This window comes from Larimichthys crocea, chromosome XV (genome assembly GCF_000972845.2).
Source record: "Larimichthys crocea isolate SSNF chromosome XV, L_crocea_2.0, whole genome shotgun sequence".
NCBI classification, from domain to species: Eukaryota; Metazoa; Chordata; class Actinopteri; family Sciaenidae; genus Larimichthys; species Larimichthys crocea.
In genome coordinates, this window is record NC_040025.1 from 13,864,489 (window position 1) to 13,891,850 (window position 27,362).

Here is a 27,362-nt window from a genome sequence, read left to right on the forward strand (position 1 = left end):
GATGATACTGGATCACCAGCTTCACTTGTTACTGTTAAAACGCTGAATTAGAATATAATTATTAATAATGAATCTTTTAAATAATTAAACATTGCTGCTGCAGGTGAACTAACTAGTAGGTGTGGATCAACAGAGCCAGCCCATGGTACAGTGTTCACAATGGGACCACAGTATGGAGGAAGGACTGGGAGCAGGAGAGGTGGTGAGGCTGCACATCACTCCACCATCTCTCCACATCCATATGTCCATGAGCCTTTTTGTGTGCGTAGTTGTATTTCAAGGCTAAAAAATGATGGATTCATAAAGTAAATCTCCTGTTCAAGGCAAACTTTCTTTCTTTCTTACATTATTTCATTTTCTTGACTATGAACAAAATTAAACTGATATTTGGCCTTTGTGAATTACTTAAAACTTCTATTAACCTGTGCAGAATCTTACTATGAAGGTTATATTTTCCCTTCTTTTGTGAGCTATGAATAAGAAAACCTTTGTTCAGGCATCTCTGAACGTTTCTCATAAACCAACAGCGCCCTCTAGTGTCCGGATGTGGCTGCATTGAAAACCTGTTGAGCCTCCTTTCATGTCAGTTTGTGTTTGCTGTCATTAATCTCATTTCACTGTCTGATTTAGTTCAAATCATGTGTAACATGCTCCTTTGGTTCAGGCTCAATGCTCGCCTCCATGTGCGATGACATCATTGTCTAATCCCTCTGTGTGTGTTTAGCTCTGTGCGTGTGTGTGTGTGTGTGTTTCCATCCAAACGAACATGAACAGGTCATTTTCTGATTATTCATTCAGAGTTTGTATAAAACAGTATGTGGTGCTGACTGAAAGAGTGTTAGTGTTTATGTTGGCGGGTTGTCTGTGAATGAATTAGCACCCGAGCTGACAGCACACACACACACACACACACACACTGAGGAATGCATGCAGCCATTCAGACACAGACATGCTGAATCACAGCGGTATTTCTTCGGCTGCTGATTGCTTCGAGTCACAATTAACTGGCTTTTTTTTTTAATAAATGACAAACAGAGAATGAAGAAATGAAGAAGAGGACGACGAAGAGGGAGGAGGAGGACGACGACGACGACGAAGAGGGAGGAGGAGGAGGAGGACGACGACGAAGAGGGAGGAGGAGGGGAGATTAAAACAAGCGTCGTGGGTGGGTTGGAAACAGGTTTGATTATTAATGAGTATTAATCCCTCACACACACACACACACACACACACACACACACACACACACACACACCTCCCACAACGCCCACACCCACCACACCGAGCAGCATCCTCCCCGTGAGGGGAGGGCTGCAGCTTTTTGTGTATCAAAAACACCTGGCTGTAACAGTGTGTGTGTTGTGTGTGTGTGTGTGTGTGTGGTGTGTGTGTGTGTGTGTGTGTGTTCCTTTGCAAAACACAACCTCTTCCTCCCGCCAGGAGCTGCTGCTGTGGTGCTGAGTGGGGGTGGACTGTATATATGTGTGCGGCACTGTGGTGTGTGCATGTGTGTGTGTTGGGGAGTACAGGGAAAGGGGGAGGGGCCTGCTCGGGATAACGTTTGTGTGTGCGCGAGTGTGTTGGGTTTATCGCTGGGACAGGCCCACCACGGCTGGATCGCCACACATGGATGGGTATGGTTGCCAAGGTAACCCCATCAGCCCAAGCGACCGGGGCAACTGGTAGCAAGTAACAGAGAGCCCAGCAACAAAAACGGAGAGTGGGGGATTAGATAGGTACCTCTGAAGGGTGAAATTATGGGCTGCCAAGTGTGTGTGGTGTTTGTGTGTGTGGTGTGGTGTGTGGTGTGTGTGTGTGTTTGTAAGCTCAGGTACATTCACATTCTGGAGCTGAACGTCAGGCTCACTTTACAACACAACAGTAACATTTATTTTTAACAGATCAGCTCCATGTTCCACCCAATCACTGTGTCTCAGTTCATGTACTTCCACACTCACAACTATCAGTTATATCTAAAGTCAGAGTGCTGTGAGTATGCAGGAGGTGCATTCACTTAAAAAGTTGAGTGTTGAGGGCTGAACAATAATTGCCATTTTAGCTACAACGCTGAAGAGGAGTGACTACAGACACTGTGAAAATGGCAGCTAAGGAAGCGACTCAATATATAAATATAAATTGTACATACAGTATGTTCATGTTGCCGTTAATGCTCAGCACGGTTACAGTTTGGCAAAGAAAGAAAAGAATGCTGCGATCGTCATTTCCGGTAAGTCGTACACACGACAGGCAGTGCCGTCCTTAAACAATCTGGCGCCCGGGGCAGGATGTTGGGTGGGGCCCCCTTCCATTGCAGTAAATTCCACTGCCAGTTTCCATCCACTCACACGACAAACTGAATAACTTTGTCTTTGACATCCTATTTTATTTTTAGAAAACAAGTTGCCCATTCAAAACAGTAAACAAGAAGATAATAAATTAGAAATAAATACCGTATTTTCCAGACTATAAGCCGCTACTTTTTTCCCACGCTTTGAACCATGCAGCTTATACAAAGATGCAGCTTTTCTGTAGATTTTTCTTCAGCTGCCAGGGGGCGCTCTAACGGGAAGTGTAAAAACAAGACAGACAGAGGAAGTCAGTGCAAAGAAGAACACGCTAGTTTTTATTTAGCAACACGCACGACAAATTATTTTCACACCCTCATCATGGAAAGCACAGGAAGAAGTTCGTATGATGCAGCTGGCTATCCAGGAAGGAAACAGAGCTGCTGCACGTACGCTTGGCGTTAATGAATCCATGGTGAGGCGTTGGAGACGGCAGCGGGAAGAACTCATTCAATAATAAATAAACATTTACGGTACAAAATCTTTCTGTGTATCCGGTAAATATCTAATTTCTCAACCTGGATATCGGTGGCTTATAGTCCAGTGTGTTCTTTTCAAAAACTTAGTGGGTGTGGCTTATATTCAGGTGCGCTCTATAGTCTGGAAAATACGGTACAAATAAACAAATTTAATATATATAGCGTACACAGAGTATAAGATTTAACTACCCACTAAATAAAACATAAAATAAGTTATAGATACAACATAAATAAGGCACTGCACGACACAGCAGCCATTTTGTGAACCATTTAGAACTTTATTTTAGAACCTTAAGGCGTTACCAAGGATACCGAGTGAGGTTCCAAATTTAGGTTCTAAATGTTTCACAAAATGGCTGCTGTAAAAGAGCATGACAGACTTCTGTTGCTATGGTCTGTAGTCTGTTTAACAAAAGTATCTGAAGTGAGACACACAAGAAAAACAGAGAGGACATGACTGACTCCTGGTTAAACCGTCAGCTCATGTGTGTTTACACTGAGAGTCAGTAAAGGATCCGATAAACCGAACAATGCACAAACATTAAACGTAATAAGTGCTGACGTTTGTATCAAATGAGTGGTCGGGATGAATTTGGAGCAGATTATTACCTGTGAATATTTTTATCTGATCATTTAGGAAGAATTCTCTGACTGTATTATGTTTTTAATTTTATTTTGAACACTCACACAAACTTAATGTTCTCTTTTAACTCATTCAGCCTTTTTGTTCTTCTTGTTCTTTAAGCTCTTTGGTTGTTTTAACTGCACCGCACCTTTGCCCCGGCCAGATTTGACATTTAATGATTAATAACAATTATATTCCAGACGATGCACCTAGTTTGGGAACCGGTGGTTTAGAGCTTGCTTTGGTACATGTAAACCTCCCTCTAGTGGTTTATGGAGGAATGTCTGACCCTGTTCGTACCTCATCAGTTAGAGATGGCCAGTCAGCAGGTGATGCTGCATCACTGGGTTCTTCTGAGGCAGAGGAGGCGACAGGAGGATCGCTTGACGTTGCTAAAGTGGAGAGGAAGAGGAGATCACTGTTGATGGCCCAAGATTGGCAGGGATGGGATTTAGATATGTCATTAGGAATGCATTAGTATTATTATTATTATTAAATAGGCTTTTCTATGCAGTTAAATTAATGTGGGCTTATTGTTTTCATACTAATAAATACTAGTACCAACTAGTTTTAGTATAAGAATAGTGAAAGTTGTCTTTACCGCCTTCTGTACCACTGACCGTCTCTAAGCACGCGCATACATCCATGAATAGTTACAAGCTAAACTGTGATGGAGGTCAAATAAATAATTTAAAAACACTGAGATCATGGTGGCAGTCGTGATCAGGGGTACACCTTCTCCACCGAATTATCCCTGAATACAGTCAGCTTACGCTGATGTGTTTTAAAGTCTGTAATGGTGATTACTTAGAGTGAAAAGTGATACACACTAACATGTTTTCACACTGTGACACTGACCTGCAGGTGCACAGCCATGCAGTACCGGCAAAAAAAATACCCCAAAATCTTATAGGAAGAAGCAGCTTTTTAAATATCATGAGTGATAAATGCATTCTGTATTTTCTGAATAAAAATGTGCACACCCACACATTTATATGTTTTCAGTTATTCCAGCTGATAGTCCAGAGGAGAGGTCTAAAGAGTCAGTGAGGTGTTCAATGACTCTGTGCCAGGAGATGGCGGTGTCAGTTCATACGATGGTTGCAGGTTGGAGATGATTTGAAGGACCCACAGTGCCTGTTTTTGTTTTTTTCAGTGAGTTTCAATCAAATATATCTCCACCATCATCGTCCCCGTGTCTGTACTCTCATGGACGCTGTGTGATTGTGTTCTGAATCGCAGTGCATCGTGCAAAGTCATTGTAAAAGTTACCGACCTACCCACGTGAAGGTTGTTTTCCGGCACACCGAGTTCACCGCGGTGTCGGTGGAGACCTGTGCAGATTTTAAACTCACAGAGAAGTGAAGCTCATGTTTGCTGCTCCGCCATAACACTTACTCTGAGCCAGAGCCGGCCGGCGACCAGGCGGGAAAGGGAAACGCTAAAGACGCCGTCCATCCAGGGGGCGCCACAAACAAGGAATACAAAAAAAAACGTAACCTTTAATAATAATGTCACATTGAAAGCACTAGACTAGAGGTCTTCAACCAGGGGTCTGTGACCCCTAGTGGGTCCGCAGAGGGACAGCAGGGCGTCCTCCAATTAATAATTGACAATTTTTACTAAAATAATTTGTGAGAATTAAAAAAATATATAACAAAAATGATAATGAGTAAACTGCAACAATAAGCTACTTTTGACAAAAACTATAAACTACAAAATAATTGATGCATGAACTTTTTGATCAATCATAAACACATACAGGTCAATATGTCTCTGTTCTGTTTGTCTCTCGTCCATAAAAATCCAATGAACCCTACAATGACAGAAACATCTGTAGCGTATTATGTTTGTCGCCCTGGTCGCTCACCTGCTCAGTCCTTACCTCAGAACATGAAAAACGACACTCGTCTGCGGCGTACTTCAATGTTTTACCAGCATCCGTCCACATCACCCTCGTCATTCACCTTTAACGAAGCAGCTCCAACGTTTGGCTCGATCACAAGACAAAGATTAGAACAGCTGAATTCAAACATCACCGCGCACTTTCCCAGCTCCACCGATCGCCCATGAAGATTAGAGTCTTGTTCCTCTGGTTTCTGGCTGTGAGAACGAGACGTTCAGGTGCACAGGTAATAAAAACATGAGTCTACAATCTGATGTGAGCGAGGGATTAGGGGGGTCGTGGAAAATGGGTGTGTAATTTGATATAAATAGTCATATTTTTAAAATGTATTTCCCTCTGTCCGGCAACAGACCACAACAGAGCACTGTTTACTTAAGCCAATAAAAACAGTGATTATATCTGACATTTATCAACTAGATTTAGCCCAGATTTAACCAAGATGACTGCTGGGAAAGAATGCTTAATTCAGATGTAAATATTAACAAGGAACATCATGATTTACGTGCAGTAAACTGCCTTAAAATGTGAAGTTGGAATATTAAACCTCGTGCTATATGTCATGATAAAGTTACCGGGCTGGTTTCAGCAGCTGCTCCTCTTCCTGAGGGCCTTTGCTTTTGGCCTTTTAGCCTGCAGGTGAGGCCTGTTTCCTCCGAGAACCAGGGTTTTCCCCTCATCTTTAATGTGGCAGGCCGGTCAGAGGTTGAACCTTTAATCTGCAGCCTGTAAATGTTTTGTCATGCTGGCAGCCGACCTCATGACTGGACGTGAGGACGTGAAGGGGTTTGTGTCTGTGACTCCTCCTGACTTCTTTGTTTTTTACTGCTTTAGTTAGAACACGTCCAGGCAGAGCTCTGTTTACCGTCGGGGCAAAAATGTAACCCCCCGAGCCAAAAGTGGTGACCTCTGATTCAACAACAGCAGACTCTGCTCGTTATTGACTTTCTGCACCTGGTCTGAACACACACACCAATATAGAATAGATAATATATCAATGAATCTATAAAACATTAATTGTGCAGGATCATGAGAGCGTGGTCATGAACACACACACACACACACATCCTGTGTGTTCTCAGTGACAGCTGTGAGCTGCAGGAGTTAGTTCCATAAACTTCCTCTTCCCTCTGTAGGTCCAACGGTAAAGCACACACACACACACACACACACACACACACACACACACACACACATACACTTCTCAGGAAATCTTTTCTTTATCCAACAGCCAGAAAGCCTGTGGTTATTCCCCACTGAGAAAACACACACACACACACATACAGCATCTGTATGGACATTTGACTTCACCTCATAAAAACGATTTACGCAGAAATTAATTAAACTAGGAGACGTTTTTTAAACTTGAGTCTGGCTCCAGAAGCTCGCCTCAGGTCTCCCGATTGTCCAACTCTTTATCGATTTTCAGATTAGGCGGAAGGCGGAAGAGGCAGGACACCACTGACCCCCAAATTCCCCTGGGCGGGAATGTGCCGTGGTCACCACAGTGATACGCGGCTGTTCTATTTTTGACGGACGCCGCGAGCAGCCCACGTCAGTTCACACAGGAAGCCAGACACAGAAACAGGACAGAGAATCTGGTAGATTTTCACAATAAAACACCCCGTACAAACAGACAAAAAGGAAACAAATTAAGTACGCAGCATATTTACACATAGAGACGCATATTTAGAGGAAGAACCAGGAAAATGACCAAATCTGAGCAAGTCAACAAAGTCTGAACGCTGCTTAAACGCTCCTGGTGGTTTGAAGTCGATGCAGAGACGTGACCGGAGGAGTTTCAGGGTCATGGCGAGCTTCACAGCGGCTCTTCTGTGGGTGACGTGTCTTGCATACTTGGCCCATGACGATATCATTGCAAATCAAGGCCGTGCAGAACCAGTTCATATTCTGTAGAATATGTGTAGACATGTTGAACACCATGTCAGGTAAATACAACTGTACATCCAAACTTAGAAAGTGTTTACAGGACGTCTTCAGATGTTCACAAGTTCTCTCTATTCTGACTAAAGACAGTGATTTAATAAGACAGTATGGATGTTTGCTGGGTGTCAGGATCATTTGTTACATCACTACAAACCTCTGTCACACCATGTGCAAACTGACATATTAATGAGACAGATTTAACACCAACACGGAGTCAAACTGTCAGGAGGACTTCAGAGAATATGGATGCTGTTATTGTAACAAAAAAAACAACCTGGATGACACCTTCCTGCAGAAATTTATAGCTTTCATCACACTTCACTGACTAAATGTAAACATGAATATGAACCCAGGTCTGTCTGAACGCACAGAGAACATCAGTCAGGATGATTTACACTCAGCGAGATGAAAGAAACATGTCAGACATGTTGAATAAAACACAAAGAACACGTGTCGATGTTCAACAATGTTTTGCTTCACTTCTCTCCGTCTCTCTGTAACAGCTGGGTTCACACATGAGGCAGTCAGAGGTCACGATAGACGTACAGCCACGATGACAGGGCTCAACTGCCTCTACAGACAGAGCACAGGTGTGGGGGAGGTTTTCAGGCTCAGGGCTAAGACTGCAGAATTCAGGGAATTTTCAAAGTTCGAAACTTTCAATGGGAATAAACCAGGAATTTACAAAATTGAAGGTTGGCCCCAGACAGGTGAAAAAATTGTTTATCATCATCTTGACTAAATCAACCAGATTTCCTGCAGGTCCACTTGAATATCTGCCCTTCCTCAGTCACATGCACATAGCACACTGCTTACTGCAGGGCTGTTGAGGCCACGCCCCCTACCTGCACAGGTGATCTCTGTACCTGTGTGCCCAGAACACACAGACTGTTGAAAATACACATGTGAGCTCATGGACTACATAATATTGTTCAATTAAATGATTTAAACTTGATAAAGTTCTACTTACAAATAAATCTGTTGAAATGTTTTTAATTGTTTTATTTTGCATGTTTAGATTCATGTTTGGATGTGATACAGTTTGTTTACATTTTCCGATTTGGAATATTTCCAGAATTTCCAAGGTTAACTTCCCATAAAAAGTTTCCTGACCTTGCTTCATTGTGTCAACTTACTAGTTTTTGTCTGTCACCAAAGTCAGTATGAGTCAAACTTTTCAGGGATTGTCAGGGATGGCAGACCGCAGAGAAGTGAACTCGAGAAATTGTGACTTGGACTCAGATCAAGCTCCTCGCGATGATACCCGATCGTCTACGAATCGAATCCGATCATTTCCATGTCTGTGTCGAGAGTCGTCACTTTTGCATTCGAGAGTTTCACGCGTGGAGAAAAAAGGCAAGACCTGCTCATCAAAGATCGGCGTCCTTAAGACTTGGAGCAGATGAGTTGTGTCAGATGTTTGGCAGACTGAAGCTTTGCTAAAACAAAAACAGGAAAAACGGTAGATTAACAATAGTCCGTTTGTATATAAGTTCCCATCCAGTCTGAAAGTTGACAGATGACTCTTTGTGGTGTTGAATTCACTTCCGTGTGAACGCTGTGGACGAAGCCGATTGTCTCTCCACTCTTATCTTCTCCATCTGAGGGTTTGAACCAGCATCATAAGTTACTGCTGAATACTCTGCGTTATCTCAGATGTATTATGTTTCACAGGAATATTATTTCAGTTGCACTTCAGTAATATCAGCCTCTAGATTAGACCAACAAGAAACATCAGCAAAGCCACCACATGAAGCCAGAGGACCCGTTTGCAGACTTTACATCTGTGGGATTAGAACAATAAACTGAAATTCAATAAACAATTGAGAGAAGTGCAGGAGATCTTTTCCCTTTTCCTGTATGGATGAGAACATGCAGCCACACGCCGGGTTACCCGATGAGAGGAAGGAGAAGCAGCATGAACAGGAGGAGGAGGAGGTGGAGAAGCCAATCTGGTGGAGAAAGTTAAATAATGTGAAGGACGAGACCGCAGAGGGGAATCCCTGAGAGAAATCAGTTACTTCCGTTTTGTGAGTTCTGAAGAAAAATGTAAAAGTTGAACAGACTTTTTTTTTTTTTAGATGAAGTGAAAGTTTATCTGAATCCTTTAAATTCTGCTCCAGTCTGACGTTAGAAAATATAAAGAGTGGCTGAAGGTGGACAGCAGGAAGGTGAAGTGAACAGATGGAGACTCGAGTAATCCCAAACGGTCTCTAGAATAACAGAAGGGAAACTTCTGAAATCTGCTTCATCTGGATTTTATACAAAAACAACATAAAATATGTTCTAACTAACTGTTCGCATGAACAGTCAGAGCTACACGTGGCAGCCGGCCTCTTCGATATGGGAATGTGGTGTTTACTATAACTTCAGGAAGACGATATAATGCTGTGTTCGTTTATGGCCGGACGAGCAAATGAGGAAGCCATATGTTAAAGAGACCACAGACGAAACAACACGGACGGAGGGTGCGCTTGTTTTATTCCTCGTGAGAAACAGGATCTGTTTAACTGTGATACAGATAATACAACACAAATGATCGTTTAAGTCTACTGAGTGTGAGCTGAGGTCCCGAACTTCAGAGAGACCTAAGTTAGATCTCATGACGAGGAATTTAACCAAGGAAAATCCTGAGTTCTGACTGATATTTGTCAGCTGCATATAAAACTCTGATTCTAAAAAAAGGTTTGGATGATCTACAGTCAACTGAACGTCATCGAAAGACAAAATATTACATGTTTAAACTCAAAGTTTATTGTTTTTGGTGAATGTTCAATCATCCTGAATTTAATACCACAACACGTCTCGATGCAGTTGCAGCTGTTGGAAGCTTCCACAGGTGATCGTGTCACAGAAAGGCTCAGTGGTTCACACGCTCTGTGAAAAACAGTTTGAGAACGTTTGTGAACTCACAGTCTGAATGAATTTCTGGATTTGACCGTCTATAATATCAATCAAAGCTTCAGAGAACGCTGAATGTCCGTGACCTCCGACCCATCGGGTAGCACTGCAGGCTGCATTACAAACCCACAGGACTGCATTAAGGAACAGGAACACAAACACAGTTCATCTCTGCATCTACAGATGAAGTACAGGCTCGACTCGATGCACAGCTACAAGAACTTTCTTGGAAACGAAGACGCTGTCTTACCGATGTGACGGCCCGTGCCTAATCCGTGGAGATGCAGGTATCACGCGGCAGCCGGCCAGGTTTGGAACACCTGGGCAGACCGAGCTCAGTTTAATTCTGGCTGTCTCTCTCATGGACTCATCCCTGCCAAGTTTTTGCTTTGTTTCAACTTACAACACCTTCACCTCATACCGCTCTCACACACACACACACACTACACCACTTGTGTTACAGACTGGCACAGTCCTGTGTTAAATGCTGAGGCGGTGCTGAGGTTAAGATATATGTGAGAGGAGTGAGGAAACACTGCAGCACTGAGATAAGTCATGTTATAAATAATGTTAACGATACCGCAGCAGATAAGGCGTGTTCAGATGGGGTCATGACTGACTCTGTGACTGCCAGACTGAGTTCTTACTTTAAATTAGACCTTTTAATGGGGACAGTGTGTCTGTATATTAGACACTTGATGGAGGAATGGATGTGTAATGTTTACAGCGATGTCTGTAAACGTGATATGTGGCTGGATTTCCTGCCGCTGAAGTGAAGTCGGGAGGTTACAGACACCGACAATGGTACGCTGCACTGAAGAGTTATATGTCTGATCTTGCTCGTGATTAGGATAAATTGCATGTTTGAGGAAAAACAAGAAAAGTGGGTTGGGACGCTCTGAAAAAGAGACATCACTCAGCCATATCAAAGAAACCAATCGACTGCAGGTGCAGCTTCAGGCTGACGGAAGCAAACGCAGAAATTTGTATTTGTATGGCAGCAACGTGTCGACATGTGTCAACAAAACACGGTACAAGTTGTGAAATGCTGAAAGAAAACACCGGGTGGAACATCTTACAACAGGTTAGTAACATGACCGGGTCTAAAACGATCATCCAGAGAGGCCAGTGACCAATAACCAGTAACTAACGTTGGATGTGGGTGAGCTTCAGGCCCAGCAGACAGCAGCATCATGAGGCTTTGGCTTTTGAAGTCTTCGTCTGAATGAATGCGAGGTTAGGAACTGTTGGTAACATTTGTGAAAAGCAGGTTATTATCAGATATCTGCTAAAATATGATAATGATAATAATTGTGCATCCCTAATGTAGACTCTAATATTCTTTTGCTGCTAAACAGTAGATGATTCGGCTGTAAAATGAAAGAAAACTGTTTGTATTTCTAAATTATGGGAAGATGAGATGAAAATTTACACTCAGTTACCAGATTATTGATACAGCAAGCTAAAAATTAGAGCACTCCTGCAACAAATCTTCACCTCATGAAGGTTACACACTGAATACACCAATGAATGAATCAATAAATATTTAAAAACTGTGTCCAGTTCTTTTCTTGAAAAATGCAATTACACAAAAAGTTTTGCACCCCGACAGGAGTCTGCAGCAGGCCCGTCATCGTTTGATTTATCTGGCAGACACTTTTGTACAAAGGGATGAACATAATTTCAGCGTTACAATAAGACGAGATTTATCGTGATCTTGTGGGCGGGCTGCCATGACATACATCAAACTGAGTCATTCAGACAGACAGACCACCATCAGAAACACTTTACCATCAGACGCCAAAAGGCACATTCTCCACGAACTCTCAGTTAATTGCCAAGCTAATTACTGTACACTTGGAAGAATAGGAAGGAATGACGAGGACTAGTAGACACACGTACGGCCGAGCCGCTCACTGCTTGGAAATCTGCCTGGAGCTTTAAAAAGTATAAGTCTGTAATCTGCTCGTTATCCAGCTTTCATCGATTATTGTTGCTAATTAACACTTTGTGTTATTCACAACGTTTGAAGTGATCCGTGCTCTCGGGTGGAAAAGGTGAACAATTCATGTCTGTCTCTGTCAGGTGACGTCTCGTGTATTTATGCAGTATTCAAATGAATCCAACACATTATTATTCATTGAGGAACAAACAGGGCTGAACTTGAACAAACCGGTCCGGGTGTGGTGAACTTCAGTTTAAAGTGTTTGTTTTGGATCACTTAGGCTTCACCTGAATGACAGACGAGGAGAAATAATTAATGATAAGATATGTTCAGACTTCAGTCACATGCCGCGTCTCAAGAAGTGCCGCTGTCTTACGACATAAATCAAAGTTATAAAAACGGCACAGAGTTTGATTCTTGTGTTTTTATCCGTGTTTATTAGCAGATCTGAGGAGAAACGTCTGGCAGTAAATAAATCTTGTTTTCGTGTCGAGCTTCAGTCACTTAGGGGGGTCAGCGTCAGCGCCACACACAGACACACACACACACACACACACACACACAGACTCAGCTGAAACACTCCATGCTGGCCTTGGCTCTCTCCATCTCGTGTAGGAAGTTGTAAAACTGAGGGAGCGTCAACTCTGGAAGACAAGAAGGAAACAGGAAACAGTTTGTAGATGAACAGACGGCCCCTTCACACTTTGGTGTAAACAACATTTCAGAGTGTGACATCTCGTTCAGCTTTTTTTCAGTCGCTTATGTGGGACAAAAATATCTGGAAAGTTTCTGCTTCGTTGGGAATAAACAGAGTGCAGTAGTACGTTTTGTAGAAATTGGTATTTTTGCAGCTAAGAAGAGAAAAGAAGGCAAGAAGCCGCCGGACAAGAGTAAATGTGGGGGTGGAAAGTTTCTGGTAAATTTCTGGAAACTGTCTGGAAACTTTCCATGGGAAGTTAAGCTTGGGAATATTCCAAAACTCCATGGGAATTAAGTGTGAATTGCGGGTAATTTAAACAAACTGCATCATAACAAATATGAATCTAAACATGCAAAATAAAACAATTAAAAACATTTCAGCAGATTTATTTGTAAGTAGAACTTTATCAAGTTTTAATCATTTTATTGAATAATATTTTGTAGTCCACAAGCTGAAATGTGTCTTCAACAGTCTCTGCGTGCTCTGGGCTCTAAAGTGATATCAGCTGATAATTTTGGTTTTATCTGCTAAAGGTTTGAGGGGAGAAGATGTATTGCCAGAACTGTCACAATAACTTATTATTGTTTATATTAGATAATCTTATCTTATATTTAAACATTCTAGAAGTGAAGTAACTTTCTTAAGAAACCAGAAACATTATTTTTAAGACTTCATGTTGAGAGATGCCTGGCAGCTTTCGTGAACACTGTAAACTGAACGATAGGACTGTGATGAAACACACAAACGCTCCAGATCAATTGATCAACTGATCAACGTGCCATCGACTGTTTTAAATCTCCCAGGACCTGTCAGGCGGAAGTCTTCTATTCGGACATGGACGGCTGAAACCGGGCTACTTTTTAAATGTATGTTGATCCAAACATCATTTTTTCAAAGCTTCTGCGTAATATTTTGGTGCAAACATCATTTTTTCAAAGCTTCTGCGTAATATTTTGGTGCAGTTGTTCAGATTTGGGCTTTTGAAGGCTGCAGAGGCACCGGTGGATCCTAATTAGCCTCTCTGAGCTGCTACAAACACAAACAGACTCCATGGTCAGCTCTGACGACCGGCTCTGTGTAGCTGTTTGTGCATGATCGAAGCTGATGATCGCGTGCAGCAGAGACGGATCAGTTAATTAAGCTTCAGTTGAGCTGTGCGGGCTGTTATCGATCATCTTTGGTGAAAACCAGGTCCATGATTCAGAGACGAAGAAGTTCTCTTCCTCCTGATTTATCTAAAAAACATTTTGCTGTCAGAATGTAAAGAAGGTTCGTGGTGATATTTTGTAATCAGCGGCTCTGACAGGAAAGAGTTCCTCATCATCTGAGCTCCTGCTGCTCGCTAGAAGACAGTAAACACACACAGGGTATGACTGCGTCCCTCTGGGGAAGGTCAGACTGTCGGTCCGTCTAAATCTGAATTCAGGTGTCGTCCTTTATTCAAAGCTTCGTTCATGCTGCTTTAATCATCGTGTATTTCCCTACAGGGATTAATAAAGTACTTCTGATCTGATAAGACAGGACAGCTCAGGTTAGCTGGGTGGTTCATGCCAGCAATAATACAATTAAAATGCACATAGTTAAAGTGTAACGGCTCACAGTCACTCACCCATGTAGACGTTTTCAGTGGAATTCCCCTTCCTGACCACCAGTTTCAACTGCAGGGGGACAAACACAAAACAACAAGTGTGTGACTGTGTGTGTGTGTGTGTGTGTGTGTGTGTGTGTGTGTGGTCAGTCAAATACAGTTCAGAGAGTTTCCATACCTGCAGAAAGATGTTGCCCAATTTCTGTACCTCACTGGTGCCAACAGTCACTGTGGAGGGAAAAGAAAAGTGTGTGAGTGTCACTGAAGGTTCAGTTTAATTCACGTCAACACAGAGGAGTTCAAACTACACACAGCCGAGTTACACTGTACATTTAACCTTCACTTCATATCCTGAAGCGACGAGAACGCACACGAGGCTCATTCTGAAAGATTTACTGAAGATCCATCACGCTGAGCGAAGGATTCATCAGCACACTCAGCCTCAGCCTCAGCCTCAGCCTCAGTTACGTGTCCGTGAATGAAAACGAGTTCACCCTTCCTGCATGAGCTTATCTGAACATTTAACATGCACGAGGAAACATTTTTACCAGGCGGGAAAATGATAAATAAACAAAGACGAGTTGAATGTTTCCTTCACTGGAATGTTTCCTTTAAATAAAAGAGTGTGTGGCATCTTTAATGTTGATGCTTCATTCAGTGTTGTGAGGAATAAATACAGTCACAGTTAACACAAGGCTTCATCGCTGCAGCTGGATTTGTATTAATTTATGTTTGGTCATTTAATTTATAACGAGAGTAACGAGAGCTGTCAGATAAAAGTCAATGTGCTGCAGTGAAAGTATGAAGTCATCCTGAAATCTCTACTCCAGGTGCTTGAGTAAAAGTACTTAGTTACATTTCACAGGCTCTTTCTGAATTACTCGTCTTCTCTTAGAAACGTGTGAAAGCATCCGAGCGAGCCGGCTGAGGCGACATGCAGAGACGCAGTCTGTGTTTAGCATGTCAATAACTGTCCAGTCCACCTCTGTCCACTCCCCTCGTGGACTGAACTGTCCTTTAGCATGAAGATCAGCTCGTCAATAGCTTACCATCATGCTAATCACTGTCCTGCCCGGTGTATTAGCATCTCCATTAGGGTGTACGAACAAACAATGAGGCTCATCAGAGGTGTGTGAAGCAAAGCTATGTTAATGCTGTGTGTTCATGAATATGTGCTGAGAGTCTGAGCAGCTGCAGACGTCCCTCTGCGTGCAGAAATAGACTTTAAGTCAACCTATAATTTGATGTCTGCGTCTACCTCCAAACTTCCACTCCATGTCCACCAGCTGGTTGACCATCAGAGTCTGTCTGACGGCGAGTCTGGACAGCGCTGCGTAGTGCTCGGCCCACTGCAAAGAAAACACGGTGACACAGATTATAGGTGAAGAGCGACAGAAGATTTTTAGTTGATTACAACGAGTTTATGAACGTTAGGATTTCTTAATCAGGAGAGTGCTGCAGGGATGATGGTGATGAGGCTGAGCTGGAAGTCCCCTGGTCCCTTCGACAAAAAGCAGACGGGAGTTTCCCGCTGGATTCTGGATTATTGCAGAAAATAAACTCTGTGGCAAACAAAACTTTATGATACTTACAAGTTTGTCCAGAAACAAACACAACTTTGGGGATTTTTCAAGCATAATTCAAACTGAGCATGAGTAGAAACACGACGACATCACCGTGTTCGACCTCTGACGTCTCATTTGATCAACAAAATGAACAGGTGGAGTTTTTACTCATGAATTTAAAGTCGTAGAACAAAATGTAGAAATATCTCAAGCGTGTGTTAACCACCAAAAACCCGTCGACAGAAATGTAACTCGATCCTGCAGCATGCGCTCCTCGTAAACATTTTCTGCCTGTAGATTTTTAAAAACTGTAACATCAGGACTTCACGGAGAGTTACCTGGTGTGAAAAGTGAGCCGCCTTGTCTTCGTTCAGCCCTGAAGAACAGACAGATACAGCAGGTTTAGTTTCACACGTTCGCCGTGATGTGTAGAAATGTGGGAACAGAGACTTCCCAACATGACAGCTCGTCAGTACAGAAAACTGTCCAGCAGCTTAACCCGGGTTTGCAGATGTGTACCTAACGTCACGAGGTCTTCTTTGATCAGCTCGGCTGTCAGGTTTTTCTTCAGGGCTCCTGAGGAGGACAAAAAAAAAAGAGAAACTTTCTGTCACTTTAGAGCCGAACTTTCCTGAAAGTCAGGTTGAGTGTCGTGGGAAAAGGAAAGAGCCGACCACAGGTAAAACACATGACAGGTAAAGCTTTTACTACTGCTCACAAAAACTACAACTACCAGAGTTCATGTGCTTCATGACCCCTCACTCCACCTGCTTCCTGTCTGCCTCCTCACCTGTCGATGGACAGGACCAACCTTAGAAGCTCATGCTCGCTGTCTCCACCTACACACTGAGTTTAGGAGGGACAGGTGAACAAAAAGTATTCTGGGTAATGAAGCAGATAAGCTGCGTTATCACCTGGAAATACCTGGATTCATTATGTGTGTGTGTGTGTGTGTGTGTGTGTGTCTCACCCTGTGGCACCAGGAGGACGCTCTTCATCAGGTTCCTCAGAGGACCGGCGCTCATCCCATGTTCCCCTGCAAACTCACTGAGCTGCTGCATGAACCGCTCGGTCTACACACACACACACACACACACACACACACACACACACACACATTCATTTGCGCGCACACACAGACACAGACACAATAGGACAGGTGATGTTTTACCTCGGTTCAGTTAGCAAGGCTAATCACTGAGTGCAAAGTGTGTGTGTGTGTGGTGTGTGGTGTGTGTGTGTGTGTGTGTGTGTGTGTGTGTGTGTGTGTGTGTTCACCTCTTTGGGCTCCAACAAGAACTGGAACAGAATTTCGATGAGACGATGAAACTGCTGCACAAAGTGAAAAACAGACTTTGTTAATAAACTGTCTGAAGCAGTGAAGGATCATGGGAGTTGTAGTCTTTATTGTTAAACCAGCATCAGGCAGAAATCATGTTTACTACACTAACTAAAACTATAAACTAAATTACCCCAAAGTTCCACATCTTTATGGGGAAACTTTCCAAAATTCCCCAGCTTAACTTCCCATGGAAAGTTTCTGTTGCAGCCCTGGTAATAACAGCATGTGTTATTAATAATAAACCACAGTGAACCTGTGAACACACACACACACACGCGGTCAGCTGCTGTCACATGACTCGCAGCAGTGGCGGGAAAAGCTGCCGTGTACCTGCTCGTTCAGCTTGTTCAGGTTCTGGTAGTCGGTGCCGACAGAGTCCGGCAGAACCTCCTTGGTGAAGTGAAGCTGCATCTTTCTTTGTTTACACCGAATCAGCTGATTTCCACCGGAAACAGCGCGAGCTGCTCTGCTCTGTGCGCGCGTGACGCTTCCTGCTTCTGCAACGCGCATGCGTCAGCTTTAAAGGAAACTTTCACAGAAAAAATGAAAGTTTCTGGAAAGAAAACGTGATTTAGATTCATAAAAACTGTCAGTGTGAGAATATTAGATATGATTCAGTTCAGCTTAATGTTCACGTGACGCGAAATGTTTCAAATCATTCAAATCAGCAAGATTTTCAAAATAAAAGCAGATTTTCTAAATAAAAGCGGATTTTCAGAATAAAAGTTCCAGTTCTGATCAATAAGATGTTTTTTTATAAACTTCAGATCATGAGAGGAGCTGAAACTATGGAGTTACATCCATGTACTACATTGAAGTCCATTTTACTGTGTGTCGTTTATTTGAAGTTACAGGTTACGATGCATGATGATGAACTTCAGCCCATAGTTACATGAATTTAGAGAACACATGAACATGATGAGAAACCCTGAGACACCAAGTACAGTCACGTTACTGTAATCACTGTGTTATTGTCAGGTCTCTTCTTCATCACTTTGTTTTTTATGTATTTAAATAAAGTGATGGAGCTGCTGCCACATTCTGCATCCAGGGAAGAAGAAGAAGATGCATTGTGTGGAGGCAGAGCAGAGGCTGAACGCATGAGGTGACCTCTGACTCCACATTTCAGTAATGTCTCATGTGTTTTATGCAACATATTCACTGTTTTAATAGAAAACATGGAACTGCCTTTACACGGACACTTTTAGGTTTTAGATTCCTGCAGGCAGACACTGGACTTTCCACATTTATTTGATGGTAACGGACTTTATATGCAAAATCTATAGTCAGCTCATAGAACATGATGCTGCAGCTCTGGTTGTTTCTATTTTCTGTCTGATGTGGAGCAAACACACAAAGTTTAGTACTTTAAGTACATGTTGCAGGTTATACTGCTGCTTGATATGAAATTAGTTTTATGATGCACACCTTCTTTTAAATGATCTGTTTAACCATGTGTGGACTCCTGCAGCATGCAGAGCAGCTGAACCATGTTTCAGGGCCCTCTCCTCTGCAGCATGCATGAGTGACAGACGGTGGTGAGAGGTGGAACATGCCGGATACTTGAGTTTCTGTTCAGCAGCGTTTCGGCTCCACGGGGTTAAAGGGAAAGTCTCAGAGTCTAAAGAGTGAAAAAATAGTTCCTGTGCACATTGTTAACCTGCGGCGGTGGAACCGTGCGAGTGACCAATCAGATCTCTGATGGCTCCACGGGACGGCTATAAAGGAGCGAGAGAGGGGGAGAGACACTGACTCACACAGGAGAGAGAGAGAGAGAGAGAGAGAGAGAGAGAGAGAGAGAGATCTGCAGCAGCATGCTCCGACAGACTGAATAACTCCGACAGAGACAGAGGAACCGCGCGGACTCCAAGTTCAAAAACTTCTTCAAACTTTTCTTTCCTCGAGTTTCCAGGACGAGCCAACATCTGTGTCACCTTTCCTGCCGTGGATGAGTGCACGAAGCGTGGATGGTTATGTAAGTGTTTCACCGTGCAGGGCGGGTTTCTCTCTTCTCTTTTTTTTTGCGCATGCAGGTAGAAGCGTCGCGCACATTTCTCTTCGTCTTTTTACGCATTCGTGGCTCCTGTGCGCATGTTTGTGATTTGTCTCATCAGTGCACTTGTAAAGTTTGGTTGTAAAGCATGCAGTCCCACACAGCGTGTTTTTATCGGCTTATAAATCAGTTATTATCTTATTCTCATTTTTAAAAAAACGTTTCATCGCAGCTGCAGCGCTGCACTTTATCCCACATTTATCGCGTCTGTTTCAGAGTTTACTGCGACTTTTTCCCACTTTGTCACATTGTTGGTGCCTCTGCACGGGTCCACACGCTCTGATTGCGGAGTTTAACACGATTTGTGACGCTCAGTCGCGTTAATCTGGCGCTTATTACGACAGAAACAGTGACTGCACCGTGATTTCTTTCAGACACTCCTGTGCGTAATGCAGGATAATGTGGTGTTAGATGTGGTTTATCTGCATGAGCTCTCGGGATTGCATGACAGGATTGTTCTTTTTTTATTATTGCTGCGGTGGTTTCCTGGTTCTGAACGCGCTCCACCGTTTGAACATGTTGGAGGTTCACGCTGCCTGAACTTCCTTCAAGGATTACTGCTCTCTTGGCACTTGTTGGCCCATTAATAGGAACTGTTGCCATACTGGATCAAACATGACAAATCCAATAAATGAAAGGAAGGAAAGTGTTTGTGAGTCATGTTGGAGAGCTCAGAGAGAAGCCATGCGGTGGAGGGGAGGAGTCATTTGGAGGTGGATGACACAGTTCAGAGTTAATGCACTGGAATATTCACTTCATCTAAGATTCATTTGACCCTGCAGCAGGTCCAGATAGACCACACATGATGCACACAGACTCCAGAAAGTTAACACACACTTAAAACCTCATTTTTCATCCGTAATTGATGGAAAAACAATAAAACCCGTTAATGCATGAGTTGTAACAGGTCAAGAAGAAGATTTCTGCCACAGCAGTCTCTTATTTGTGAGTATCTTTAAGAATACATGTCTGTATCTGGACTATAGGGCTGCAATTAATGATTTATCAGTTATCAGTTCATCTAAATTATATCAACAAGTAACTGTTGAGTGTTTAAAATGATGGTAGGTACAGTAGTGGAAAACTCACATCAGCTGCCCTGAAAAACTTGAATATTATGTTCAGTTTCTCATGTGTCTAACACATACAAGACCTTCAGTACTGCTCCAATGCCCCTGCCATCATGATAACAAGTTTAATGCAATGACACGATGGCTGAGCTGTGCCTCATGTACGCTGGCGTACCTTGACATCCAGAGTAGAAGATGTGTAGAAGTTTTACTCATGTAGTTAAATCTGTGGTCACCGTCTCCTGTTGATGTTTGATGAGAGAAAATGAGGCATAACACGTGTAACATTAATATTTGTGGCTCTTTCCCAGCCGAAGTTTATGCCCCGGTTTTATTAACCACGTGCAGTGTTTAGAAATAAAGTATGTTGTCTGTCTTCACGGTATATTATGTAGTACATATCACACATGAAAACTAATGAAGATGATGAGATGATGATGGCAGACCCCTCAGTATTAAAGTCCCTCTTTAATTTGTGCCAAATTAAACTAAATAGAAAATTAGATTTTAGTATTCGCACATTGAATCAGAGCGTCAGTTCTCCTCTGTGAGGTTAAATCATCAGTCGTACATGCAGAGTAACACCTTCCCGTGCCGTGGATGAATGAAGTAACAGCGCAGACTCACGGTGCAAACCAATTTAAATAACGTTACTGAATTTTATGGTGTTGGCAGCTCACTCACCTTTGTGAACACGTCACAGTGCATCAGTAGAATAAATAATGTTTAACATGAGTAAGGGAATAAAGTTAATGTCTATAAGTCAATCAGCAACTATTTTTATGACTTTGGCGGCAGGTGGCTGCTGTCGACCTTCCCTCTGCAGCCGGTGGTGTAAAATGTGATTTTTGTCCGTCCTCCTCCTCAGTTGTTTGCATCTCTGTTCAGTCAGACTGCTTTTCTGTAAGGACGGATCTATGGAGGCCCGGTAGAAACGTCTCTTTTTTGAAGTCTCTATTGCGACTTCTGGGAGAAAATATTGTGTTTTAGGGAGTTGTCCTGACATCATGTAGGCACTTTACCTCCTGCCTCTCTCTGTTTTCTTTGTCCAGCCACTGTAGCACCATTGGCACCAACTTTGCATTGAGTCATCGTCCATTCATCCAGTCTCCAGTTACTAAAATGTGCAGCCCAGAGGCTGTGATTAAAAATCGGTCAATGGTGAGGTCAGGAAGGAAGAAAGTGTTCGGGATCCTCTGATGTTTTATGCTGTATTATTTATTGACGCTTGGCCAAGGAGAATTAGAGACACTCTCAAAGTTCATCAGAAGTGCCTGAGTCGGTCTCACATTCTGCCCAACTCATCCTGGTGGATCGACTTTAAACCCCAAGATAACAGCACAAATACTACACGCCCAGAATGAGTCACAGAGAATGTCTTTACCCATGGAGGTGTTATTGTCAGCATGTTCTAGTCTGGAGACACAGATGTCTGTTTACGCAGATTGGACCGTCAACAACAAGCTATCTATTATGTCTATGAAGGCAGCAACAGGTCTCTGTGACCCTGGACACCACAGTGTTGAGATAGACTGGCACCTACTGTTCCCAACCAAAGCCAAACAACTGATACTGATATCAGGTAGATGCACACATCCAACAAACTATAAGTTAGCACGTGTTGTAAATTATTTAAATATATTCTACACAGAACGAGAATTAACATAAAATATTTGCAGAATCTACAAGAAGAGTCGAGACAGAGTTACACAAAGTTTACAAAGTTTCTTCAAACTTAACAACTCACAGACTTGAAGGGAGTCTGGAGACTCTCAGCATCGACACAAAGTCTCTTTTTCATAAGGCAAGTGTAAGTGGTGTTGAAGTTGTGTGTTCAAACAGAAACAGCTGCTAAATGTTGGCGACGAGGAAAGAAACAACTTCATGTGTTCAAAGTTTATTCTCACTCAACAGTTCTCACGTTTGCACGATCTTCTAATGGAGTCTGGGGATACTGCATCGTCCATACATCGTATCTTGGCCAGTAATGGAGCCCGAACACGTCATTTCCATCACAGTGAATGGAAATGAGTCAGTGTGGTCCAGCACGCATTAATCTTTAAACTACAAAAGATCCGTCATCAAACGAGTCTCAGACTGATCTGATCATAATGAGTCTTGGTTGTTGTTGATCTAAGACGCATGTCTGTGGCAGCTGTAAACGAGCTCTGACCCTTCTTAACCTCACCAACGAATCACTTGAGCGCTTTAATTCAGCCGCAGTGCTTTCAAACTATCTTCATATCTTTGCGTCAGCGCCTAAATGTGACCTGCACGCCGTCATCAGTGGTTTTGTTTCCAGATTTAACACACTGTAAAGTCAGTCATCATTAGTCATCCACATGTTATTCTGTTACTCGTGTTTTGATCTCTGATCTACTTATGTTTACACTTTGGGTGTTGTAATTCAAAATGGAAGCTTCTGACAGCTGGATGATTTACTGTAGGAGCCTACGTGCCTTCCGAGTCCGGACGGTACAATAGGCAACAAAGTAGACAATGTATAAATTGTAGGGCTCGATCTGAGCTGGAAGGGGCCATAAAGTACATGACAGACAAGGAATGCAGCCCCCAGAGGGAGACCCTGAGGAGTTGGACCACCCCCCCGCAACACACACACACACACACACATTCATGTTCATACCCTTTGGGGAGTGAACAATCCCCTCTTGCAATGCGGTCCCTAATCTCTAGCCACCAGACACAACTTTGATGTGAAGCCCCCCCTTCTTGTCCTCCGTGTCCCCTTTTCGTGGGCCCCTCACTCGCTGCCCTCCATCCTTCCTCACTTCTCCCAATTCAACCTCGCTTCCACCGCTCTCAGCTTCTAAAAGCCGAAGCACGTTTCTGCAAAAGTACGAGGCGCAAGTATGGATACCCAGAAAATGATTTGTTAACACATAACCACAGACACAGCACAGGCAACAAGCCAATAGTAACGACGAAATTTCATGTTGCTTTTTATAGGGACAGATCTGTAGCATGGACCAAAGCTTTTCTAACCAAAGTTAGACTACAGTGCAGCTGAAATGGGAATAAAATGTTGGATGTCTGTCTTTGGCTTAAAAGTGACTTTAATACCTAACAAAGCTGCAGAAATTATATAAATATCTCATATCATCTACATATTACACATACACTTTGGCAAACGCATCGCCTGACTCGACGTTTACTTTTTTAGATTTCTGCTTTCACATCTTAAACCACCGTGACACACCAGTCTGACAAACATCCAGCGATCATGGTCAAAATGATCCAATGTTGTTTTTCCCAGATCCACGACAATATTTTGACTCTTGAAAAGATGGATTACATTTTTGCGGTGGAATGGTGAGGTGGACGGCGGTTGGTTTATGTCCCGTCACGATGATGATGATGTTTGCAAAAGACTCAAATAAGTTTTAAAAAACTGCAGCTAAACAACCTGAGGTTTCAAAATAATCTCAAAATAATTTGTTAGATATCATGAAAAAGGGAGAATTCCCTTTAAGCAAATACCTAAAAACATGTGCAGTGCGTCTTAATTTAGAAACGAGACGTGAGGAAGTGCTAACCAGAGTTGCTGAGATGTAGTTTTTGGTTTTTTGCTACTACACGTCTGTCACCAGAAGAATACAGTCCAGACCTGTGTGTGGGCTCAAACTCAAAGCTTCAAGCAGACGTAGACGTTCAGCAGATACCTGCTCAGTGTGTTTGTGTAGGTGAAAGGTCAAAGACGTGGGGAGTCCGAGGGGGAGTCGACATCCTGTCTGAATGACGAACCCGTTCACCTGTGTGTTGTCTGCTGAAGGGAGCGTCCCTCATTGATTCATATGTATCCACATCACGAGCTGAGGTCACCTGCCTCTGCACACTGACTCACACAGAGCAGCATCACTTCTTCCAGCCTGGTTGTGCCACGTTCGCCCGTCTAACGGGGACGTAAATCTGGTCCCCACAACATCAAACCTTTAAAAGATGCAGTTCAACTCTTACACGTCATGTGTATGTTGAGAGTTATTTGTGTTGCTGTAATCGTTCCTTCCTTTGTAACTATAAAAAATGAGTTCATGGTGTGTGCGAGGAGCTGTGTGGTTTACGTGTGGTTTCTCTTCATGTGTGGTCGGCGTGTGGCGAGAAGCGCTCAGCGTACGTGCACGTATACATTCACAGACACGCTACATTTACTGAATATACTGCATGTTAAATTGCAAACAGAAATATCTTTACATCTTCACCATATCATGACGGCCAACAGTTTTATGTGTGTTATCTAATCTGGCTGCTAACCAAGCATCATGTAGTGGATTGTGCGACAGCAACACTATCATCGACTAATCTTAAGATTATTTCTTTGATTAATTGTGTAGAAAAAGTGAAAAAACATTGAGAATATTCAGTGCGGCGTCCTCGGGTGGCTTCGTTAGTTTGCTGAGATGTAGTTTTTGGTCACGACTTAACGTTGTTTAAATATTATTTGCAAGTTTTATGTAAAAGTGTAAACGTCTCACTGAGTGAGATTAAATAAATCTAAATCCTGTCGGTCTTCATTTGAATATGGATTGGATCGACTCTCACTAGTCTATGCACGACTGTTCACTCAGGCACTGAAACTTGAACGTTGTAGAAAATCTACAGGATGATTAAAGTGTCATCGTGACCTCTTTACACCGTGAGAACTGTGATTAAATGATATGATGATACAGATTTAAGTTCTGTGTGTGTGTGTGTGTGTGTGTGTCTTTCTCTGTGCTATTGTTTGTTTTTATGCGTCTCCAGGAAGATTACTGTGAGTAAAACTAAAACTGACAGTCGGCTACCTGAGGTCTGCGGCTCTCTCTGTACGGGCTTGTTCGACAAATGTATTGACCCGTCACTTCTTTGAAATTCAAACACACACACACACACACACACACACACACACACACACATACTGTATCCAAGCGTCTATAAAGAATGTACACTCACACACTCACAATGCAAAGAAGAGTGCAGTAGCACTGTATACATAATGTACAAACTCATGAAGGTTCACTCATTGGCTTCACTCCCTCCCACTTTTAGACACACACACACACACACACACACACACACACACACGCATACACACCCTGACAGGCCTGTGTATCTGTTTACCTCAGGTGTGTATGGGCATGTCAGATCGGCTCCTACCCACTCATAAAGAAGCAGAGAGGCCGGCGTCGTCCTCTGTCTTTCTTTCTGTTTGTTAAACGCAGGATGGAGGTGTGACGTGTTTTTGAATAAGGTGGAATTCATTTTTACTTTTTATTTTGCTGTAACCAAACTCTTCTTCTGGGGGACCGGCGCTGCTGGTTCCACTCGCCTCCATCACACAACATGTTTACATGGATGGCTCGTCTTTCATAACAGCTTATCTAGTCCACATTCTTGACTGAGTGTCACATTATATGTAAATGTATATAATTGTTTTTAAGGATGCATTTTTGTGGAAATGTAACTAAGAAACTTTCCTTCGTTCCTTTGTCTCGTCCTGGATCCTGACCCGCACATTAGGCGTCGCAAACGCTTTTAAAAATATGCAGAAAACTACATGAAAGTGTTATTTTTGCCGTTTTTATTAATATTTGAGATGTAAATGTGATGAGGTAAGGCTATATCCACAGAGCTTCACTCTCTGCTCGTCTCTCTAGACAAGTACACAGTTAAAGTTTAAACAAAGAACTCAAAGAAAACATTGAATCTGTCCAAACAGGATGATTAACTTTGTATGATTGTTTACAATTTAAAAATACAATACAGACAGAGAAAAGTTTTAAAAATGTCATAAAAACTCATCTGTGATTAAATGTTCACAGCTTCAGATTCATCCAAACTTCCTGCAGTTATTGTTTCTCTGTTCAGTTCATCAGCTGTTCCCTTCTTCTCTTGTTGTTATGCATTGATTATAATATGAAATATACATAAAACACGTCGCTGCAGCAGTTTCAACCGGCGTCTGACGGTTTCCTGGTTTGTGTCTCGTCCAGGTTTGAAAAGGAGTCAGGACAGACGCTGGACCAGTCGACCGCAACAGTGATGCCTTCCAACAAATACTCTGCTGCTATCATGGAGGAGAGCAACAACATGACAGCAACTGTGAGTCACACACACACACACACACGCACACACACACACACACACACACACACACACACACACACACAAAGAGAGGAGAGAGGTCACAGTTTACCGTTTCCTTTGCATGTATGGAATAAGGCAGTTAAAGAAAAATCATTTACAAAAACCACAGCCCTCTCATTAACACACACACACACACACACACACACACACACACACACACACACACACACTCCCTGAAACTCTCTCTGAGCCAGCTGTGGTTGAAAAGAGTGTGTGTATCGATGCCAAGGCAGATGCCCGGGCGAGTGCCAGCATGTTATATGAATCTAATTGAGAATGCAAGTTGGCTGTGAGGGTGTGTGTGCATGCACCACACACACAAACAAACACACACACACACACACACACACACACAGCACAGCTGCATCAAGAGGAAATGGGAAATATGGGATAGAAGGGAGGCAGTAGAGGAGAGAGGAAGCAAGGAAATATAGAGGGGGTGAAAAAAGGAGAGGAAGGAAGAAAAGAAGGATTCATGGAAGGATGGAGGACAGTAGCGTCTTTATATTCTCTGAAAATGAGTCTCACACACGCAGATACACACTCGACTAACACACTCTTTCACAAACTGTTTCACACACACACACACACACACACACACACACACACACACACAAACGCTCAGTGAGGTTCAAGTCGTCCGTTACTACTTCTTCCTCTTTTTCACTCTCGTATATCAGTCACGTCTGAGAGCGACACTTCCTTCCTTCCCTCGCCATCTGCTGCTCATTCCTTTCGCCTCTCGTTTGTCCGCTCGC

General features: G+C 42.8%; 3 protein-coding genes across 7 annotated transcripts in view; 1 reads left to right on the forward strand and 2 right to left on the reverse strand.

Annotated features, from left to right (window-relative positions):
- The window catches only part of LOC104939137 (nucleolar protein 4-like), a 146,623-nt gene extending 141,789 nt beyond the window's left edge, over positions 1 to 4,834 (reverse strand). For 2 of the 3 annotated variants that reach the window (XM_027288308.1, XM_027288306.1), the window contains exons 1-2: positions 4,730 to 4,834; positions 3,750 to 3,841 (exon numbers count right to left, since the gene is read on the reverse strand). The gene's annotated coding sequence lies outside the window, so the exon portion shown is untranslated. Of the gene's footprint in view, positions 1 to 3,749; positions 3,842 to 4,725 lie in introns of all 3 variants that reach the window. The other variant, XM_027288307.1, reaches the window with a different exon arrangement.
- Positions 1,218 to 17,849, reverse strand: commd7 (COMM domain containing 7). 2 transcript variants are annotated; one of them, XM_027288312.1, is made up of 10 exons: positions 17,671 to 17,849; positions 17,277 to 17,330; positions 16,969 to 17,071; positions 16,518 to 16,574; positions 16,337 to 16,374; positions 15,692 to 15,782; positions 14,612 to 14,661; positions 14,455 to 14,503; positions 12,683 to 12,789; positions 1,218 to 1,255 (listed from the first exon to the last, which is right to left on the reverse strand). In XM_027288312.1, the coding sequence occupies exons 1-9, from the start codon at positions 17,749 to 17,751 to the stop codon at positions 12,713 to 12,715; spliced, it is 600 nt and encodes a 199-aa protein (XP_027144113.1). In that variant the 5' UTR covers positions 17,752 to 17,849; the 3' UTR covers positions 1,218 to 1,255; positions 12,683 to 12,712. The 2 variants fall into 2 exon arrangements, with proteins under 2 accessions (XP_027144113.1, XP_027144112.1); XM_027288311.1 differs by lacking the exon at positions 1,218 to 1,255 and having other exon boundaries at positions 12,563 to 12,789.
- A 1,233-nt stretch (positions 17,850 to 19,082) lies between these two features.
- The window catches only part of dnmt3bb.1 (DNA (cytosine-5-)-methyltransferase 3 beta, duplicate b.1), a 31,371-nt gene continuing 23,091 nt past the window's right edge, over positions 19,083 to 27,362 (forward strand). Inside the window, exons 1-2 of one of the 2 annotated variants that reach the window (XM_027288770.1) lie at positions 19,083 to 19,315; positions 26,451 to 26,559. In XM_027288770.1, coding sequence (XP_027144571.1) covers positions 19,308 to 19,315; positions 26,451 to 26,559 — 117 coding nt within the window. In that variant the 5' untranslated portion in view covers positions 19,083 to 19,307. The remainder of the gene's footprint in view (positions 19,316 to 26,450; positions 26,560 to 27,362) is intronic. The other variant, XM_027288771.1, reaches the window with a different exon arrangement.